This window comes from Phacochoerus africanus, chromosome 7 (assembly GCF_016906955.1).
Source record: "Phacochoerus africanus isolate WHEZ1 chromosome 7, ROS_Pafr_v1, whole genome shotgun sequence".
Classification (NCBI taxonomy): domain Eukaryota; kingdom Metazoa; phylum Chordata; class Mammalia; order Artiodactyla; family Suidae; genus Phacochoerus; species Phacochoerus africanus.
Window position 1 is genome coordinate 77,331,884 of NC_062550.1, and position 22,677 is coordinate 77,354,560.

Below are 22,677 nucleotides of genomic sequence, written 5' to 3' on the forward strand. Positions count from 1 at the left end.
TTTATTTATTTATTTACTTATCTATTGTTAATGTAACACATTTACATGGCTCCAAATTATAAAATAAGCTGTTTGGAGGAGGGATAACTTACTTTAAATGGTAATTTATTGTAAATATCCACTTAACTACTGCCTGCTTACTGTAAGTGTAGAGTTTTATATATAAACTTACTAATCTTCAAAATAATTTCCGAGTGTTGAATGGTACAACATTTATAGAACTTAGTAGAATGTTTTAGAAGCCGTACAGTGTAGGCAGAGGTTTGTATATGGATATATAATTTTAGACAACAATGGGAAATAGTCATGATAAAATGATGGGAATAGTTATCACATTAAATCTTTACTACACTATAGTGTCTTATATGTACATGCCAGCTTGTATGATAGAACATACTGCAGAGGGAGTTGGCCTCAAAAACTGTTAAAACTGGAATCAGACCTGCCTAGAGGCTATTGCTGAGCAAGGGAGCTGGTTTTAAGATGGGAATACTTGGTTTATCAGTATCATAAAGTCAAATAAGTAGGGCCCTCTGAGTCTCTAGTGAGGTCATTGTCTCTGGGAGAATGGATTTGAGGAAGTCCATATCTAATAGCCTTTATTTTTCTCTGAAGTAAGAAGTGGCACTGTCATCTCTTGGAAGTTGAGGTGGTAGAGAGAGAGGGGCTAGCATTGAAGTTTTGCAGTAGCCCTTGTAGATGTCTCCTGACCAGAGATCTTTAGGAAGACTCTTGCTGAGGGGTAGTAAGCTTGTATACCTTAAATGTTATAGGGACACCAATCTGTAGGATTATCTGCTTTATTATCTAAGTAACCCGGGTTAGGAGTAGAGAAATCTAGTTGTGTTCATTTAAGATTGCAAGATGAATGGTGGACCCATGAAGATATGGATATTGAAGGTTCTGACGTGAGAATTATTGAGGTGATGTGTGATGTGGAATGGGCCGATTAGGAAAGGGAATCAGGTGATGAAAAGGACAGTGTATTGGAAGAAGTAACGAGTTGAGGAACAAGAGGTTAGTGAGGTTGAAGGCCAGGGAATGGGGGAAAGATAATATAGTGGTATTTTGGAATGTAGAATGTCCAAGATGGAGCAAGAAGTTCTGGGTGGCTGAAGTTCAGTGTTTGGTGGTGGGAATGAGGGTAGGTGAAGGTTATTGGAGGTGAGAGCAACAAAACTTTGAGGCTAGATTTTGGATCAGTAATCTAGATTAGAGGCTCTCCAGTCCTTACTGTATGTTAGATTCACCTAGAGGATTCTTCAATGACCATGAATAAGCCCTGTCCTATCCCAGATAATTAACTATAATCTCAGTGGTTAGGATCTGAATATCAGTATTGTTTTAAAGTTTAGCAGGTGATTCTTATATGTGGAGTTAAGAAGGGAAGATTGTAGCTGAACAGTGAAGTCACTGATGATGACAGGAGCTGAGGTAAAGATGACAGGTGAAGAAAGTCCCCAATGAAGAGGACGTTGTAGTATTAAAATCTAAACAAATACAAACATTTTCATTTTGTACCATTCATGTGTGCTTAAAACCCGAACAGAGGCATTTTTCCTTTGTAAAATAATTTCATCAGCAGTAAGTAGATGAGAAGAAATGTTTTATACCACAAATGCTGTTAAAATCAGATTAGATGTTCTCAACTCTATCTAAGTGCTTAATAAATCTCACTTAAGTTCTCTGGCTTTTAGGTTCCTCCTAGACGGGGAGAAGCCCAGATTGCTTTTCTCCTTTAGAGACCATGGAACATGCCCAAACATTGGCCCAGTTCATTCTCTGCTCTTTCTTCTTTAATTCCATTAGATTGGTTTCTCCATCCCCCAACTGACTTGACTTACTTTATAAATCCTTCAGTATTTCCACATTCCCCCTCCTCAAACTACATTTTTTTTGCTGGTGAGCCTGACCTAATTTTGGTTAGTATTTTAAAGCTTTCCCTTCCTGTCCCCTTTGATGGCTCTTAGAAAATTATCTTTGTGTTCCCATTGTGGCTCAGTGTGTTGAAAATCTGACTAGTATCCATGAGGATGCAGGTTCCAACCCTGGCCTTGCTCAGTGGTTTAAGGATCTGGCATTGCCGCAAGCTGCACTGTGGGTCTAGATGCAGCTCAGTTCTGGCGTTGCTGTGGCTGTGGCATAGGTTGGCAGGCACGGCTCCTACCGTGGGAACCCCTAGCCTGGGAACTTCTGTATACTGCAGGTTAAAAAAAAAAGAAAAAAAAAGGCGAAGAAAGTTATCCCTTTGCCTTTTATGTTATACCTACATTTTAAAGCATAGGTTCTCATCCTTTTTTTGTGCCATGGATTCCAGTAACAATCTGGTGATGCCTATGGATCTCTTCTCAGAATAGCATTTTTAAAAATAAAATGCACAGAATTAAAGGAGACCACTTATTTTGAATCTAATGATCAAACTATTAAAAACCAAGTTTGGGAGTTCCTGTCGTGGCACAGTGGTTAACGAATCCGACTAGGAACCATGAGGTTGCGGGTTCGGTCCCTGCCCTTGCTCAGTGGGTTGACGATCCGGCATTGCCGTGAGCTGTGGTGTAGGTTGCAGACTCGGCTCTGATCCCCCGTTGCTATGGCTCCGGCGTAGGCCAGTGGCTACAGCTCTGATTCGACCCCTAGCCTGGGAACCTCCATATGCCGCGGGAGCAGCCCAAGAAATAGCAAAAAGACAAAAAACAAAACAAAACCAAGTTTGTCGTGTAGTTATACCTACTTTTTTTAAGTAGGTAATTAAATATCAAGAACTAGTGGTGGGGGTTTCAATGCTATATTTTCAAAACAGTGATGAGTGTAAATGATATTTTGAGCTAACTGCAAAGCTGTAACATGATTTCTGTTAGTGCCAAAGCCACAGATACTACTGTTGCTATTGTGTTGTTTGTTGATACATTTAGGTGAAAATAATTTTTTATTCACATTTGATTTCATGGACCTACTGAATCCTCGAGTTAAAGTGTTTGACACTAGAACTAGAAATATAAATCACTAAAGTTGTAATTCTGACTTTGGATCTAATAAAAACATAATTAAAAGTTTAAAAATATTTGCTTACAAAGCAGAGATCATCTAAGATTATTTTAAAAGCTGTGTTAGTGTATCTTATTGCCATGTACAAGAATTTTCATAAGTAGCGTTATTCATAAGTGCTCCAAACTGGCAACAGTCCAAACGTCCACCAGTAGAGTGGATAAATTAATAGCGCAGTTATACACCAATGAAAAAGCATGGCCTACTGCCAGAGGCAACAACATGTGTGAACCTCACAAACAAGCCTGAAACGTACATATACTGTATGTTTCCTTTTATATAAAGTTTCCAAACAGGCAGAACTAGCCAGGAAAGTATTTACTTTTGGGAGACAGTAGTGACTAAAAGAGGTACAAGGTTTTTGCCATGCTGAGAATGTTCATTTTCTTGATCTGGGTGATATTTATGTATGTGATTACCTTGCAAAAATATATCCAGAAATATATTTAGGCTTTGTACTTTTTTAAATATGAACATCATACCACAATAAAACTTTATCTAAAATATTGAAAAGGTAGAATATTCCCCCCCCCCATTATAAAACTTTTAGCTAATCCTTCAAAAAGTGAGAACACACTCTCATTAGTGTCTGGGAAAGAGGAAGTTGGTGTTTTATTTTGAGTTCTGTTATCTAACAGAAAAGATTTTACTGCATTTCTCTTTTTCCCTCTTTGTCCCATTCATTCCCAGTTCTGATACATCAGAAAGGTGTCTGAGGAACTACTGGATATGACAAAAAGTATGACATCAAGTGGGAACTTTAGAACTTTAGAAGTACCTACTGCACTAGTATGACCTCAGTTATAAAGCAACTGTTTTGTGAGCTTCTAGCTGTGATAAACCTGGAAGACAATTAGATACATATATCTTGGTGCTGATGTTAAATTATACAAATAAGCCTATCCTCATGTACAACTTGACAAATGTATCAATTATTATCTTTGTGCTTTAGAACATTCAAAAATTTCTTCTGTATCTATAATAATTTAAAGTGCTTTCACATACCTTTTTTTTTTTTTTTGGTCTTAAACTTGGGTGGATAAATAGGAGACCAAAACCCAGAGAAATACCCTGCACAGAATCTGCATGTAAGCATACATGTTCCTTTATTGGGAGGACATTGATTATCATAGAACATCTACATTTAACTTCTAGATGTCTATAAAGTCTTTATTTTAACTTTTTTCTTTTTTTTGCTGCCCGCATAGAAGTTCCCAGGCCAGGGACTGAACCCCTGCCACAGCAGTCAGCCAAGCCACAGCAGTGACTATACCTGGTCCTTAACCACTGAGTGAGTCACTAGGGAACTCGAAGGCCTTTATTTTTAAAGCACAGTTTTTACTAGTCAATCATTTCTATGAGCTTGTTTATCTGATTTTATAGCCTTTATCAAGTTTTCTGATGGAATGGCTTTTACGTACATAATTTTCAGTTATGGAAGTCCATTTTGTTAGCCTAATGAAGAACAGATAGGTGTTGTGGGACATTTTAATGGAGTTGCAACATAAAATGTCCATTTTCCGTCAGCTTATTTAAAAATGGGAGATAAGTTTTAGTTTTGGAATTTTTAAATGTTGTGAAGATTTGGAAACAAAGATCAAAACACTAGCAGCTTATATTCTGGGCACTCTAATATAACTGGGGCTGAAGCAGTCCTATCTGCTTCTACCTGCCCGCCCTCTATTCCTTTAACAAGTACATATGAAGCAAAAGATGATCTAATCTTGGTAGCAGTGAGAATTGTAAAGGTTGTGGGTAGTGATGTCAGGAGCAGCAACATTTAAAAAAAATGTTTTTTTTTTTTTTTTGGTCTTTTTAGGGCCACACTCAAGGCTCACGGAGGTTCCCAGGGTAGGGGTCTAATCGGAGCTGCAGCTGCTGGCCTATATCACAGCCACAGCAACACCAGATCCAAGCCAGGTCTGCTACCTATACCACAGCTCATGGCCACGCCGGATCCCCAGTCCACTGGGCAAGGCCCAGGGATTGAACCCGCAACCTCATGCTTCCTAGTCAGATTTGTTTCCCATGTGCCACAACGGGAACTCCTAAAAATTTTTAAAATTTTTCTACCACATTCAGTTAATTTTGAGTTACATAATTAGATTTCATAATAGTTAAATATTAATATTTCCTTGGGTTAGTTGAATGTTTGTATAATTCTTGCAATTGATTGTTGCTCTCTCCTGGAGAGTCTAGCCAATCAGAACTGAATTTTTTAGTGAATTTAGAACATGATTTTATTAATTTCTAAGGTCTTGTAGGTAATATACAGAGCATATATCTGTTCTGTATATTCTCAAATTTAAATGTACCCAAAATATAAACCAGAGATCTTTCTTTTATCCAACTTGAAATAATCAAATCTCCTTAATTTAGCAATTCAATTATATACCTATTCCAGATAATAGTGTTTAAGATGTATTAACATGGAAATAATTCCTTTTCTTCCCACTCTTGTTTCATGAAATACTTTTATTATGCACATGCATAATTTCTTTTATGCCCCACTTTTTTTTTTTCTTTTTAGGGCTGCATCTGCAACATGTGGAAGTTCCCAGGCTCAGGGTTAAATCGGAGCTGCAGCTGCTGGCCTACACCACAGCAATGCCAGATCTGAGCCACTTCTGCAACCTACACCACAGCTCATGGCAATGCCAGATCTGAGCCACTTCTGCAACCTACACCACAGCTCACGGCAATGCCAGATCCTTAGTCCACTGAGCAAGGCCAGGGATCGAACTCATGTCCTCATGGATACTAGTCAGATTTGTTTCTGCTGTGCCACAATGGTAACTCCCTATGCCCCACTTTTTTATTTTTGTTTTATATAGTCAGTGTTCATGTGACTTTTTCCATGTAAATATAACTTTTTCCAATATTTTGTTAATGAAAGTTTTCAAACTTACAGCAAAGTTGAATTTTCTAGTAAACATCCACTTACTCATCATTTATATTCAACTATTAACATTTTATTAAACTTGCTTTGTTGTGTTTATCCATTTATATGTCTATCATGTCTTTATGCATCCACTTTATTCCGTCAAATTGTGGGGATGCATTTCAAAGTAAACTGTGGACAACAGCACTCTTCCCATTACCTACCTAAACATGCATATCATTAGCTAAAATGCAGTGGTTTTTTTGTTCGTTTTGTTTTTGTTTTTATTTTTTTGACCACCCCAGCTACATGCAGAAGTACTGGGCCAGGGATTAAACCTGTGCCACGGCAGTAACAACATCTGCTGATCCTTAACCTACTTTAATAGTTTATTTTAAATGTGAAAATTACATACATGAAATACAAAATCTTAAGTGTGCATTTGCTGAGTTTCGATTAGTGATGTTTCTTGTATAAAGCTGTCCCAGGAGGTGTTTAACTTTTTTTGGCTGACAGATGCATGAACTTAACTTTTTTTTGTTGTCATTATTTCCAGAGAGATGATCAATTCTTGGCTACATTCTGTAACAATATGTCCTGATTTACTGGGGCAGTTCCCGTTTTAGATATTTGACCCATTATTCCCAAAACCATTAAAATGACTCAGAAATACCAATTTCATTGGAAATTCAGTGAGTGAATTAAACTAATAAGTGCTACAAAACCTGAGGCATTAGAGTGAGGAAACATCAATCTTTTGAAAGTAGAAGTCTACCGGCCTCATGGGTAATAGAATTTTTTAGTTAAATGTGGTTCTTCCCTTGTAAAAAACTTGTGATGCCAGCAGTAACATAAAATTGAGATAGCAAAGTGGAATATTTACTTATTTATTAAAAAAATTTTTTTTGGTCTTTTTAGGGCCACATCCACGGCATGGGGAGGTACCTAGGCTAGGGGTTCAATCAGAGCTATAGCAGCTGGCCTACGCCACAGCCACACCAGATAAGAGCCACTCTGTGACCTACACCACAGCTCACTGCAATGCCAGATTCTTAACGCACTGAGTGAGGCCAGGGATCGAACCTGCCTCCTGATGGATGCTAGTCAGATCTGTTTCTGCTGATCCCTGTTGGACACTCCTGGAATATTTATTATGTATGCGGTGCTTGCTATGTGCCAAGTACTTTTCCAGGTGCTGGGAACAGAGCAGTTGACTAAGACCAGTAAGTTTCTGTATCTATGAAACTTGCATTCAAAAAGGGTGATTGTGTCAGGAAGTAATGGCATTGAATATCTACATGTGCCGTAATACTTAATCACTTTTTTGGTAGATTTGCATGTTTTAATTGCTTTTGATTATTTACTTATTTATTATTTGTCTTTTTAGGGCCACACTTATGGCATGTGGAGGTTCCCAAGCTAGGGGTTTAATCGGAGCTATAGCTCCCGGCCTCCACGCAGCCACTGCAATGCCAGATCCGAGCCACATCTGCAACCTACCTCACACCTCATGGCAACACCGGATCTTAACCCATTGTGCAAGGGCAGGGATCGAACCTGCGTCCTCATGGATACTAGTAAGATTTGTTTCTTCTGAGCCACAACGGGAACTCTGTTTTTGACTTTTTATAAAGGTGAAAATTAAGTATGTAAAAAAATTAGATAAAAATTATGTAATGAACTCTTCATGGACAAATCATACAATTGCAGTTTTAACGCGTGGTCAGTCTTGTTTTGTGTATGCTTTCACCACTTTTCCTCCCTCACCACTTTAGATTTAGGGTAAGTAAATCTAAGAAACCTTATTTCAAGTGGAAAGATTTCAATATGTGTCTCTAAAAGATAAGGATGCTTAAGAGGGGTGCTTATATATTAAAATTTTTATTTTAGATAAATTTTTTTTTGTGTTAAAATGGGTGCAAAAGTATATTTTAATGACAATGGAAAAGAAATGTAATCCTTATAATTTGTACCCAGTTAGTAATGAGACTAAACATTAGTGTGGAAAATTTGATACACATGTACATACTGAATCAAACAAAATATCAGACGATGCTTTTATTTAGCTAAAAGCTTTTATTTTTTTTTTTAATTTTTCTTTGGGCCGCTTCCGCGGCATGTGGAGGTTCCCAGGCTAGGGGTCTGATCGGAGCTGTAGCTGCTGGCCTATGCCAGCGGCCACAGCAACGCAGGATCCGAGCCGCGTCTGCAACCTACACCACAGCTCATGGCAACGCTGGATCCTTAACCCACTGAGCAAGGGCAGGGACCGAATCCGCAACCTCATGGTTCCTAGTCGGATTCGTTAACCACTGTGCCACGACGGGAACTCCAGCTAAAAGCTTTTAACTGGTAGTTATATTAAATTGGAATTTATAGAAAATTAAGAAATAATAGGTGGTTTTGTATCAAAACACTATCACCATTTCAGATTTCAAAATTGTAAAACTGATTTGTATCTTAATCTTTTTTTTTTGTCTTTTTTTTTGCTATTTCTTTGGGCCGCTCCCATGGCATATGGAGGTTCCTGGGCTAGGGGTCGAATCGGAGCTGTAGCCGCCGGCCTATGCCAGAGCCACAGCAACGCGGGATCCGAGCCATGTCTGCAACCTACACCACAGCTCACGGCAACGCTGGATCGTTAACCCACTGAGCAAGGGCAGGGACCGAACCCGCAAGCTCATGGTTCCTACCTAGTCGGATTTGTTAACCACTGCGCCATGACGGGAACTCCATTTTTTTTTTTTTGTCTTGTATCTTAATCTGATCAGATTTCTATTAGCACAGACTGTGAATAGTCCTTATTTCAGAAATGTAGAGGGCCTTGTGGTAGGTCTCACCTCTAAGATAATGACAGATATGAGAATGTAAAAAATCATGGAACTGTAACTTTTCAAAAAAGTGGTTAAGTTTATATGCATGTTTTTGCTTTCTACACATGCCAGAGTAGATAAATGATTAAGTAAAATAGGCTTTTAAATTTCTTTTTTAATGAGCTATATAATACTTTTTATTTTTGAGCTCACTGATTATACTATTAATAACTTTGGAGGAGGAGCAAATTTGATAGATCCATCTGCATTTTAAATAATAGAAGTGTTTCCATTCCATTAAGTTTATTTTTCAATTAATTGAAAATGATCCTGTTATCCTTAACTTTCTGAGATATTCTTTATGTCATAATTTTTATTTTTGGCTTGTACATAATGGCTCCATAGTTTTCTAAGATGTTTCTAAAAGGCAAGGTCCAAACATAACAGTATCTGAAGACTTGTGTACTTCAGTTAGCATTTAGAAAGGAAAATTACATATTTATAGCTTAATGTAAGATTTGTGTAAGAATTTTTGACAGTGATATTTCCATTCCGATCTGGCATTGTTAAGTAACATAACATAATATTTGAACTTTTTAAATACTAAAAGCTTTTGAAAGAAATTCTGAAATTTTTGCCTCTCATCATGGATTTTATTGGAAAGAAAAAGAAATCTTGAATGGTATATCTGGATAAACTGTGAACTCTGAAAATACAGCCTTGCTTTGTCACAGACTCCTACAGTCATCTTCATTTTCTGAAGTCTTTCATAAGACTAGGGAATTTTCTTTTAAGATTAGATGCCTAGAGAGTAGAGATAGTATAATTACTTATATTTGAATACTTTCTCAAAACATAAAGGAGGAATATTACTCAGCCATAAAAAGAAATAAATGCCATTTGCAGCAAAATGAATGGACCTATTAAGTGAAGTAAGTCAAAGACAGATATCATATGTATCACTTATATGTGGAATCTAATAAAAATGAAAAAAATAACTTATATATAGGTCAGAAACAAACTCAAAGATTTCAAAATTAAATTTAGGATTACCAAAGGGGAATTATGGTGGGGGGGGGAAGATGGGATTAACATCCATACACTACTGTATATAAAAGAGATAACTAACAAGAATCTACTGTATAGTGCAGGGAGGGTTACTCAATACTCTGTAATAACCTATGGTGGGGGAAGAGTGGATATACATACACACACACACACACGTATAAATGATCCACTTTGATATAAACATAACACATAGAACACTTTAAATCAACTATACCCCAATAAAATAAAATTTAAAAAATAAAATGCCAGTTCCATCTTCATTGCTGGGTACAAGAGCTGTCATTAGGCGATTTTTTTCCTTTTGCTGATTAACAACTTTGGCATGATTATTTTCATTTATTGTTATTTGGTTAAACAATTTGTTAAATATATAACTAAACGTGATTCGAGTTTTACTTCTTTGGAAAGTTTTACTGTATACAATTTGAAACCTGAGATAACTTTGTAGTAATTGGTAGTGGGGGAGGTGCATGTTGAGCAAAGGAACAGGTTGCTTGGTAAAGGAATAGCTGTCCCCTGTTCATAAAAGTGTTTAGAGTACCTTTACATAAGGATTTATGCAAACAAAGAAGGACATAGTGGAATGGAATTTTATAGTTTCTTAGAATAAGAGAAATCATTGATTCTAGGTTTTTGTTTTTTTTTTTCTTTTTGTTTTTTAGGGCCGCACCTGTGGCATATGAAGGTTCCAAGGCTAGGGGTCCAATCTGCACTATAGCTGCTAGCATATGCTGCAGCTACAGCAACGCCAGGTCCGAGCCACGTCCTAGATCTACACCACAGCTCACGGCACCACCAGATCTTTAACCCACTGAACAAGGCCAGGGATCGAACCCCTCAACCTCATGGTTCCTACTTGGATCCATTTCTGCTGCGCCACAACGGGAACTCCAGGTGATTCTAATTTTATGTATAACAAATTTTGAATTAGAAAATGCAATAAATTATAATGTTGCCAATTGGCTTACTGCCAGTTTTTTTTTTTTTTTAAAGAAGCTCAGTATTTGCTTATTAGATTTAATCGAAATTTCTGTGAAAGTATTTAGAAGAGTCAGTAAATTCATTTATGCACTGTATTTTATGTAATCATACAGAATATATATTTAATGTAATATCTAACATACCAAAGAAGGAAACCACTTGTATCCTCATTGGGGGGGAAAATTGGGTAGATCGGTTTAACTGTCAAATAGATGTGAACTATTGATCTTAGTGTTTTCCTAGCACGTTGACAGATTTCTTACGCATTGGAAAATTTGAATTGGTTATTTGATAACTGCATAGTTGTAGTTATTAATGCTAAGAAGTAATTTAAGGATAGACACTTTGAGGAATTCACTGGTTCACTTAGAGTTGCAAAAATAGTAATCAAAATAGCAATCATTTTTATAGCACCTGCTGTGCTAAATGTTTTACAGTTTGGTTTTTACTTAGTCCTCACAACCCTATGAGGTAGGTATTAGTATTAATCTTGTTTTACAGATAATGAAACTGAGACTTAGTAAGATAAACAGCCCCGAATGTTGGGCATTATGTTTTGGTTTTTCACTTTGTTGAATTAACTCATAATGATCACATCCTGGACTTGGATAGCTTGCCAGTTTCTTTCACATAACCTCATTTGATACTGACATGAATGCTCAAAACTAGATTATTTATAGACACATGTTCTCTAGCTCTCCAGTTTTTATTGACAATCATTTTTACTTAGTTCTTTCATAGCAGCTTTTAGTCTAAGGCAAGTGTTCTCCTTCTGTCCAGTTTCCCAACTCCCACTAAGTATTCACTCAGCTGTTAAAACTTGAAAACCTTAACATATTGCTTTGAAAATTATTTCAAATTTTCTGTCAAGGGCTCTCCTTTCTCTGGTGCTTCTGGAGAAACAGCAAAATGTTTCCTCTAGATCTTTCTAGCTCAGTATTACCTCCCTGTTTGCTGCTGATTATGTGTAAAAAACTTGTTTTTCTTCTGAACAATGTACTTCAAACACAGTAGAACAAAGATCTGTGCTGTCTTAAATGGTTTGATTTCTAAAATTCCTAGCCAATTAGGGATTAGAGCTACCGTAACACTCTCACTTTCTGTAGTTAATTTTTATTAATAATATTGTATTTTTCTTTTACTTATCGGTTTTTCGCATTGCTGCATGTTATTTAAACACCTGACTTTCTTCATTGAATGGTTTTGTTTCCTTTAATTTATGTCAAGACCTTACTATTAGTTATATTCATGTTATTTCATTAATGCATTTTTGTTTGTTTATACATTTACTCTATTTGATTAAGGATAAGAACTCCTGTGCTTTTTAAAAACCTTTCCAAAACCAAATAGAGGAATTAGTGATTTTTATATATTTCTTTTTGTCTGTTTTAGGATGGCTACCATAGAGTAGTTAATATTGTGCCAAAGAAACCACCACTGCTAGACAGACCTGGTGAAGGAAACTACAATAGATATTACGGTCATGTTAACCGAGAATGTGACGAGGGCCGCAGTTTTTCTCATGATCGAAGAAGTGGTCCATCTCACAGAGGAGTATGTAAATTTCCCCCGTATACTAATTGTTACTTTTTATAAGTTTAAAAATCATGTGATTTTTTTTGAATTTATGTGACTGGCCATGAAGGCAGTTGAATAACACTTCCTGCTTGATGCTCTGTTGAATTGCCTGCTGGAGCTGTCAAATGGGAACTGGTAGTCAAGAATCTTGGGGTGCTGGAAAAAGTGGGTAAGCCCTCTGGGTAGCTCTATCTAAATGACATTAATCCCAACCAGTCTGCTTTTTTAACCCCTAAATTGTTGAGGACTGGCAGAACCAGATAAAGGTAATCTTATCTATTGCTCTTGTATTCTGTAAGTGATAAGTAGGTGGTCATCATCTGTTACTGGGTGTGCTCACTCATAATTACTTTGTTTCATCATGAAATGCTGTGGGTGAGGTTGGGTTGTTGAGACTTGGTCTCGTATTATTGTTGTTGTTGTTGTTATTATTATTTTGTCCTTTGTCTTTTTACGGCTGCACCAGCGGCATATGGAGGTTCCAGGCTAGGGGTCCAATCGGAGCTACAGTTGCTGCCCTACGCCACAGCCATAGCAACGTGGGATCCGAGCCTCGTCTGTGACCTACACCATAGTTCACGGCAACGCTGGATCCTTAACCCACTGAGCAAGGCCAGGGATCGGGGTTCCTTAACCACTGAGCCACGACAGGAACTCCCTTACAGTTATTATTAAAGTCTACTTTCTAACTCAGATTAGAAAGCCCTCAAAACATTGTCTGTCGTACAGTAAGCACTTTTTAAATGTTAGCTATTATTGCTATTACTATTATGTTTTTTTTTTCTTGATCATCTCTAATACTCTAGAAGTATATATTTAATGTTGTGGTAATCTATGACTGAATTTGATGTAACCGTTCCTTGGTGCACTTCATTTGACTTGGCTTGAATGTTTACAACATTCCTCTGCTAGACCATTTCCTACATTTTCTCCTTTCCCCCTACCTACTGTATAATATTATAATTGACAGTACATAGTCAGACATTGTTGTTAATAAAATTTGACCTCACATTGGCTGTTGGAGTTAGTTTCCATGCTTTACACTTGAAGAAATGGAGGTAGGTGATTTCCCCAGGGTGGGTGTGTATGGGAGTCCAGTTCTCTTACTACCACACTATAGCAACCCTTGATGATTCTGAAGTGGAAATGAGAGTATTCAATATTTTCTTGTGTTTAAGCTTAGGGTATTATTAGCTTCCTTACTTCTCCTTACTTCCTTGATTTTTATTTTGTTCAATTTTAAATGTCATACTGTTCTTGAGGAAGAAAGGTTTGGTATTGAAAAGTAAACATTACGCATTATTTCTATTCCAGAAATAATTAGATTTTGCTATCAGAGCCATTCTTCCAAGTAATCTCAAGGAGAAACAATTTGTCTTCTGCATAAAAAGTTATCTTCCTTAAGAAAACCCTGTGGCCACTTAGTATAGACAGGGATTTTGGATTCATTGGACCAATTTGTCTTTTTTTGCTTTTTAGGGCCGCATCCACGGCATATGGAGGTTCCCAGGCTAGGAGACGAATTGGAGCTGTAGCTGCCGGGCTGCACCACAGCACAGCAATACCAGATTCGAGCCACATCGGTGACCTACACCACAACTCAGGCCAACACTGGATCCTTAACCCACTGAGCAAGGCCGGGGTCAAACCTGTGTCCTCATGGATGCTAGTCAGATTTGTTTCCACTGAGCCACGTTGGGAACTACTCATTGAACCAATTTGTATTTGAAGTGGTTTTCTTCTAAAACCTTGCAGCTTAATACCGCCTTGATAATATTTTTATAATGATTACAAATTGTGTATAGACATATACATTTTCTCTTTAAATTTACTTCAAACAAGCAAGCCCACTTGAGATCTTTAGGATTCTCGAGACACTAATTCTTACCTAGAGTTCAGTTACTATAAAGCAAAAGCAAACTACTTACTTGGTGCAATATGTTATTATAGCTGTTGAGTTTTTTTTTCTTTTTTTTTTGTGGCCATGCCCACAGCATGTGGAAGTTCCTAGGCCAGGGATTGAACCTGAGCCACAGTGCAACCTGCACCACAGCTGTGGCAATGCTGGATCCCTAACTTCCACCACGTGCGAATGTCTGAGTTTTTTTTTTTTCATTTTTGTTTGTTCATAATTTACAAATGGGAAGGAAAATGACAAATACATTTTATGGTTATTATGATTATATAATGCTAAAGAGGAAGATGAAGTCAGTATTTATTTTAGCTGAATCAGTGTTTCTGATCGTAGGTAATGCACATGTTTACAGTCATCCCTTGGTATCAGCAGGGCATTGGTTCTAGAACCCCCAAGCATGCTCAAGTTCCTTATAGAAAGTGGCATAGTATTGGCATAAAGCTATGAACATCCTCCCTATGCCTTAAATCATTGCTAGATTATTAGTAATACCTAATACAACATAAGGTTATGTAAATAGTTTATAGCATACAGCAGATTCAAGTTTTGCTTTTTGGAACTTTCTGGAAATCCCCCCCTTCCACAATATTTTTGATCCATGGTTGCTTGAATCTGCTGATGCACAACATCCTTTGGATTTGGAGGGCTGACTCTACATTGTTTTATGTATAATTTTAAAGTAATTGAATGTGGATTACTGTGTGGTTCCTTTTTATGCGCTTTTTCAAATTTGCCTGTTTTAGAGGGCAAAGTGTGCTTTCTTTGATTAATTTTAAACTTAGTGCCACATCTTGCTCTAATGTAGCTTATCAGTAAGTGCTGATTTCTTACTACATTATTTCCAACTGGTTTTTAGTGGGAGGTAGGATGAGAAAAGAAAACTTGACTAAATTTAAATCGAACCTTTGTTCTCGAACAGACTTTCTATGTTGTGTATGTTGGTGTGTGTCTTGGCAATAAGGCTGTTTGCCTAAAGACCTATCAAAGAAATACTTAAAGCGATTGAATTGAGATAAATGGTACCACAGTTCTCAGGCTGCTAGATTAGTTGTTGAAATGGATGACTTGTATCTTTTTTTCTTTTTCCTTTGAAGATCAGAGAAATTTAGAGAATTGTTTTTGACCTCATGTTATTTTGGCTTTTATAGACTAGTTTCCCATTAGTACTGTTAGAAATACACATATTGTATTTGACCAAAATAATGTAAAGGAATATCTAATGTTTTTCTGTTACAGGATGAGTCTGGCTATAGGTGGACAAGAGATGATCATTCTGCAAGCCGGCAGCCTGAATACAGGTAAAAAGATAAAAAGTAGTAATATAACTACTTTGATATTTGACTCACTGAGATGTCTGCTATTGAAATATAACCTCAAGGCACCTAGAAGAAATACTTAGTGGGATTTAAAAATTTGAAAGCTGCTAGAATTATATCCTTTTTGTGACTGTATGATACAATATTAATGGTGTTAATAGCTAGTGTTCTGCATCTCTTTGCATTTTGTACTTGATACAGAAATACATATTTAAAAATGTTTAAGCTATTGTTAAACTAATTATTAAATTATCCTTAATGTGTGGTGTGGAATGTAAGATAAATATTTGCTTAATTAGAAAGTAAGGCATTTTTTTCCAGAAGTATCTTTCCTGAGAATACTTGAGTCATTACAAATTGTCTCCTATTGTAAAGCATCTCTCAGTTGCTTTATATCGATCAACTAAGTTCCATTTGGGAAACACAGTTTGGAAAGGCCTTATAGTCATTGTTAGCTTTGTTACTTATAGAGGCATTTGATAGAAGAGTTAGAAAAAAAAGCTTGAGAGATTTAACCAGGTCGATAGTTATTGTTACTGGTTTTTTTGGTCTTTTTGTCTTTTCTAGGGCCATACCCACAGCACATAGAGGTTCCTAGGCTAGGGGTCTAATCAGAGCTGTAGCTGCTGGCCTACACGGGATCTTTAATCCACAGAGCGAGGCCAGGGATCGAACCTGCAACCTCATGGCTCCTAGTCAGATTTGTTAACCACTGAGCCACAACAGGAACTCCGATAGTTATTGTTGTTGTTTAAAGACTTAAGTCTGGTAGTGTTGGAAATTGTAAATGGAGCATTTTAAAGATGTTTTATGGACTGCCAGAGAAGAACCCCAAACTCATGGAGAATGGCAAGGGGTAGACAAAAGGGTTCAGTGGATAAGCATGGCAGTTGTTACTCACAGTACAGCAGTCAGCAAGGGCATCAGCATGACAGTGTTGGTTCCCTGCCCCCAAGTCCTACACGCTGATGTGATGGGCTGGGAGGGTGGCTGTGCACACAGTGGGATGCAGTATAGTTGAGGAACCCAGAGTTAAAAAACTAGATACCTTTTGTTGCAATCAGGAGGCAGGCCAGTCCTTTCTGTGGGAGTAAGCACTCATAAGAAGTTATGCTGTGGTCACCTTAACCTGTTGAACTGTCTTTTACAAGAACATGGAAAGTTCTTTCAATTTGGTATGAATGGCAGGAATGTACAAGGATGTTCAGAACTCATAGCAGGAGTTCCTGTCGTGGCTCAGTTCAATATAATAAAAACTACCAGCAGCATCAGTTGTAAAAATTGTGAACACTATAGCATAAAACTATAAGGAGTCATAAGAATAAATTTAACAGAAGGGTATGAGACCTATTTGGGTGAAATTATAAGTCATTTCTAAAGAACATTTTAATATCCTGAATAAAAGTAGCAACATATGACATCACTGTCTGGGAAGAAGACAGTCTCACAAATGTATAATTTCAGATTCAGATGTGAATTTGATGTGGTTCATCTAAATTCCTGGATTTTTTTTTTTTAGCATGGGAGTTAGCAAGCTGGTTCTAAAATTAATATGAAGAGTAAAAGCCCAAATAGCAAAAATAGTCTTGAAAAAGATGTGAAGATTCAAGGTAGTATATATCAAAACTATAAAGTCGTAGTAATGTACACAGTGAAACAAAATAGCGAGTCTGAAAGCAAACCTACCTATGTCTAAAAGTCTGGGATATAGCAGTAGGAGCATTGCAAATCAAATGGGGAAAGAATGAACTTTTTAATAAATAGTACTGGGACAAAGTGCTATTTGAGGAGGGGGGGAATGTGAAGCGGGAAGCCTAGTATGTCAACATAAATAATCTGATGTAATAGAGACCCAACTGTGAAAAGCAAAATTTACCACTTCCCACTCCCCCCACCTTAGCCAATGGTTTTATTTACTGCCAAAGTGACAGCTCTTGAATTATTTTTTTTCTACTGATTTTCAACTTTTAAGATAAGAGTGTCATGGAGTTCCCATTGTGGCTCAGTGGCTAATGAATCTAACTAGGAGCCATGAGATAGCGGGTTCGATTCCCTGGCCTTGCTCAGTGGGTTAAGGATGTGGTGTTGCCGTGAGCTATGGTGTAGATTGAAGATGTGGCTCAGATCTGGCATTGCTATGGCTGTGGTGTAGGCCGGCGACTACAGCTCTGATGGATGTGGTGTTGCCGTGAGCTATGGTGTAGATTGAAGATGTGGCTCAGATCTGGCATTGCTATGGCTGTGGTGTAGGCCGGCGACTACAGCTCTGATTCGACCCCTAACCTGAGAACCTCTATATGCCATGGGTGAGGACCTAAAAAGACAGACAAAAAATAAAAATAAGAGTGTTTGTATCTTTATTTTCTTCTTGTCTTTTTTAGTGTTTTTTTTCCTATACATGTTTACAACTTTACATAAATGAAATGAAAACATACATGTGTTGCCTCAGTCTTAATAGCAATGTTTATAATTTGGTATATATTCTGCTTTCTTCTATATTCTTTTGGGCTATTTGGTTTTGTTCATGAGATCACACTTTTCTCCAGAGGCTTGTGAAAATCTGTTAATTGTTTTAACTTTAATTTGAATCTTTTTAATGGCCAAATAATATTCCATTATGTGGATATGCCAGATAATTTACCTGTTCACCTATTGATGATTATTCATGCTGTTTCCAGTAAAAATCAGTGCTGCAGTAAATCTGAGTGCATAGTATCTTTAGAAAACTGTACTTTAGTTGCTGTGGGATCAATTGCCAGTAGTGGAGTTTCTGGGTCAAAAGGCATATATAATTTAAATTTTAATAGATGTTTTCAGTTTGCCTTTTAAAATCCTAAAAGAGACACAATATAAACTGGAATATTACTCAGCTATAAAAAAAGAACAAAAGACTGCCATTTGCAGCAAGGTTGATGAGCCTAGAGAATATTGTACGTAGTGAAATAAGTCAGAGAAAGACAAATACTATATGATTTCACTTAAATGTGGAATCTAAAAGATAATATAAATGAATATATATACAAAACAAACAGATTCACAGATAAGGGGGGAAAAAAAACCTGTGGTTACCAAAGGGGAGAGGGAAGGTGGGAGGAACAAATTAGGGGTATGGGATTAATAGATACACTATATATAAAATTGATAAGCAACAGTCATATACTGTATATGGCACAGGGAATTACACCTATTTTCTTGTAGTAACCTATAATGGAATACAAACTGCAAAAATAATGAATCACTATGCTGTACATCTGAAACTAACATACTGTAAATCAACTATACTTCAATTTTTAAAAAAGCATTAAATGATTTAACACATATAACACTGTACCATGCCTGCCACATAATAATCCTTTAATGTTAATTATGGAAAAAACAAAATATACCCTTTTCAGGATATAGAGATCATCTCTATGGTATGTTTATTCATTTGATAAATATTTTGTGTCTTATATATGTCATGTACTCTTCCAGGCTCTGGGGGTATTAAGTTCTTACTTTCATGAAGCCTACATTTTAGTATGGATTAGAGAGAGTAAATAGATCAAAAACAAGACACATGATTTTTATGAAGAAAAACAGGGCAGGGTAGTAGAGTAGAAAGTGCCTTGACTTCAGCCCCTTCCTGCGCCTTCATGTGATGTCTACATGTCTTCAGTAACATCTCAAGTTTTACGCTATTACAAAAGCTATAGCTTTTACCAGCTAGCATCTTTTTGGCTTTCTATAAGTTGTTCCCTATCCAGTGGGCTCAGTGAAGAGTTCCTACCGAGAAGATTTTATGAATGAAGATTATCTGTTGTACTGGGGGGGAGGAAATCACTGGATCCTAAACCAAAGAGTAATGTAATTTTGTCAAAGAGTAAGGTCTTGAACAATTAGGAGAATGAGACTGGTCAGTATTCCTGTTTTTGTCAGTGGGGTATACATGATGCTTCTTTGTATTATGCAAAGAAAACGTTAGAACATTTAAAACATTTTATTTGAAACTTTTTAAAATTTACAGAAGAGTTGGAAGAATAACTCAAAAGAACTCCTATAACCCTTCACCAGAGACCCCCATTAATGTCTCCAGCAATGCCCCAGTAATGTGCTTTACAGCAAAAAGATCTAATCTGATCTCGCAGCTCATATTTTTGTAGACTTCCCTAAATCTGTAAGGGTTCTTCAGTCTTTCCCTGATTTTTATGGCCATTTCTGGCAAGATAAATACAAAACAGACATTTTGTTTCTCAATTTAGGTTTGTCTGATATTTCTTCATGCTTAGATCCAGGTTATGCATTTTTTGTTGGGACAGTCCCTGAAGTGATGTTGTGTTCTTTTTATTGCATTCTGTTAGATTACACATGTTTTTAAATTGTCCTTTTATTGGCTTCATTGACTTTTATCATCTGATTAAGATGGGGTTTGCAAAATTTCTCTACTGTTAAGTTAGCCTACCCCCTTAAAACTAGTGTTTTGTGGGGAGATACTTTGCATCTATGTGATTATGCTATTCTTTGTCCCACTTTCACTCCCTAGTTTTAACAGCCATTGATGTTTTCTTGCCTGAGTTAATTATTAATAAGACGCTTTTAAATGAGTAATTTAGATGCCTCCTTCTATGTTTATTATGCAGACATTCTGTTGTGAAGAAGAGTTTCTTTTCTCTCCATTACCCCCTTTAGAAAACGAACAAACAAAAACTTTGTTTATATCAGTGTGGACTCATGGATTCCTGTTTTGTTCAATGTGTTATAATCCATTGCTATCATTATTTTGATGCCCAAATCTAGCCAGTGTAGATCCCTTCAGAGTAGCTTCTTGTTTCTTTTTCTTTTTCTTTTTTGTTTTTTGTTTGTTTTTTTAGGGCCGCACTTGCAGCATATGGGAAGTTCTCAGTCTAGAGGTCACGTTTGAGCTACAGCTGCAGGCGTACGCCATAGCCATAGCAACTCAGAATCTGAGTGGTGTCTGTGACCTGCATCACAGCTCACAGCAACACTGGATCCTTAACCCACTGAGCAAGGCCAGGAATCCAGCCTGCATCCTCATGGATATGCTTGGGCTCATTACCAATGAGCCACAACGGGATCTTCTGCTTCTGCGTTTCTTTAAAAAAAAAATTTGTTGTGGTAAAATTAATATGTCATAAAATATGCTATTGTAACCATTTTCAAATGTACAATTTGTTGGTACAATTAATTACATTCCCCCGGCAATATATAAGAATTCCAGTTTTTCTACATCCTCACCAACACTTGTTGTATTCCTAGCACTATCATCATCGTTATTGTTCCTACTGTTATTGCCATCCTGGTAAGTGTGAAGTGGTATCTTGTGGCTTTGATTTGCATTTCCCTAATGGCTAGTAATGGTGAACAACATTTCGTGTGCCTGTTGGCCATTTGTATGTCTTTGGAGAAATGTCTATTCAGTTTTTTCTGCCCATTTAAAAGTTGTTTTTTTTTTTTTAATTTAATTTTATTTTATATTGGCGTATACTTGATTTACAATGTTTTGTTAGGTTCAGTTGTACAGCAGAGTGATTCAGTTATACATATAAATATATCCATTTTTTTCAGATTCTTTCACCGTATAGGTTATTACAGAATATTGAGTAGAGTTCCCTGTGCTGTTCAGTAGGTCCTTGTTAACAAACATCCCAGACTCCTGATTTATCCCTACCCCCCACCTTTCGCCTTTGGTAACCATAAATTTGCTTTCTAAGTCTTGTTTCTGTTTTGTAAATGTGTTCATTTGTATAATTTCTTAAGATTCCACATATAAGTGATGCTATATGATATTTCTCTTCCTGTGACTTACCTCGCTTAGTATGATAATTTTTTTTAATTTTTATTTATTTATTTTTTTTGGTCTTTTTGCCTTTTCTAGGGCTGCTCCTGTGGCATATGGAGGTTCCCAGGCTAGAGGTCTAATTGGAGCTGTAGACACTGGCCTATGCCAGAACCACAGCAATGAGAGATCCAAGCCGAGTCTACAACCTACACCACAGCTCATGGCAACACCAGATCCTTAACCCACTGAGTGAGGCCAGGGATCGAACCCACAACCTCATGGTTCCTAGTTGAATTCATTAACCGCTGCGACACAACGGGAACTCCAGTATGATAACCTCTAGGTCCATCCGTGTTGCTGCAAATAACATTATTTCATTCCCTTTTTTTGTTTTTTGTTTTTTTGGCTGAGTAATATTCCATTGTACATATGTACCACCTTTTCTTTATCCATTTCTCTTTTGATGGACATTTAGGTTGCTTCCATGTCTTGGCTATTGTAAGTAGTGCTGCAGTGAACATTAGGGTGCATGTATCTTTTTTTTTGTTTTGTTTTTTTGTTTTTTTTGCCAATTCTTGGGCCACTCCAATGGCACATGGAGGTTCCCAGGCTAGGGGTCTAATTGGTGCTGTAGCTGCCGGCCTACGCCAGAGCCACAGCAACTCAGGATCCGAGCCACAACCTACACCACAGCTCACGGCAATGCTGGAGTCCCAACCCACTGAGTAAGGCCAGGGATCAAACCTGCAACCTCATAGTTTCTAGTCGGGTTTGCCAACCACTGAGCAACAACGGGAACTCCCATAGGGTGCATGTATCTTTGAATTATGGCTTTCTTTGGATAGATGTCCAGGAATGGGGTTGCTGGATCATATGGTAATTTAATTAGGTTCCATTCGTTGATTTTTGTTTTTATTTTCATTACTCTGGGAGGTGATCCACAAAACTATTGCTGTGATTTATGTCAGAGAGTATTCTGCTTGTGTTTTCCTCTAAGAATTTTATAGTATCCAGCCTTACATTTAGGTCTTTAGTCCATTTTGAGTTTATTTTTCTGCATGGTGTAAGAGAATGTTCTACTTTCATTCTTTTACATGTAGCTGTCTGGTTTTCCCAACACTACTTACTGAAGAGACCATCTTTTCTTCATTGTATATTTTTGCCTCCTTTGTCATAGATTAATTGATCCTATGTGTGTGCATTTATTTCTGGGCTTTCTATCTACTTCCATTGATCTACATTTGTTTTTGTGCCAGTACCATACCATTTTGATGATGGTAGTTTTGTAGTATAATCTGAAG

General features: G+C 37.0%; 1 protein-coding gene across 10 annotated transcripts in view; it reads left to right on the plus strand.

The window, feature by feature from the left end:
- PPHLN1 (periphilin 1) overlaps positions 1–22,677 on the plus strand; it is a 151,064-nt gene that overhangs the window by 17,890 nt on the left and 110,497 nt on the right. For 6 of the 10 annotated variants that reach the window (XM_047787998.1, XM_047787989.1, XM_047787992.1 and 3 more), the window contains 2 exons: positions 12,181–12,342; positions 15,518–15,579. In XM_047787998.1, coding sequence (XP_047643954.1) covers positions 12,181–12,342; positions 15,518–15,579 — 224 coding nt within the window. The remainder of the gene's footprint in view (positions 1–12,180; positions 12,343–15,517; positions 15,580–22,677) is intronic. The other 4 variants (XM_047787996.1, XM_047787995.1, XM_047787994.1 and 1 more) reach the window with 1 other exon arrangement.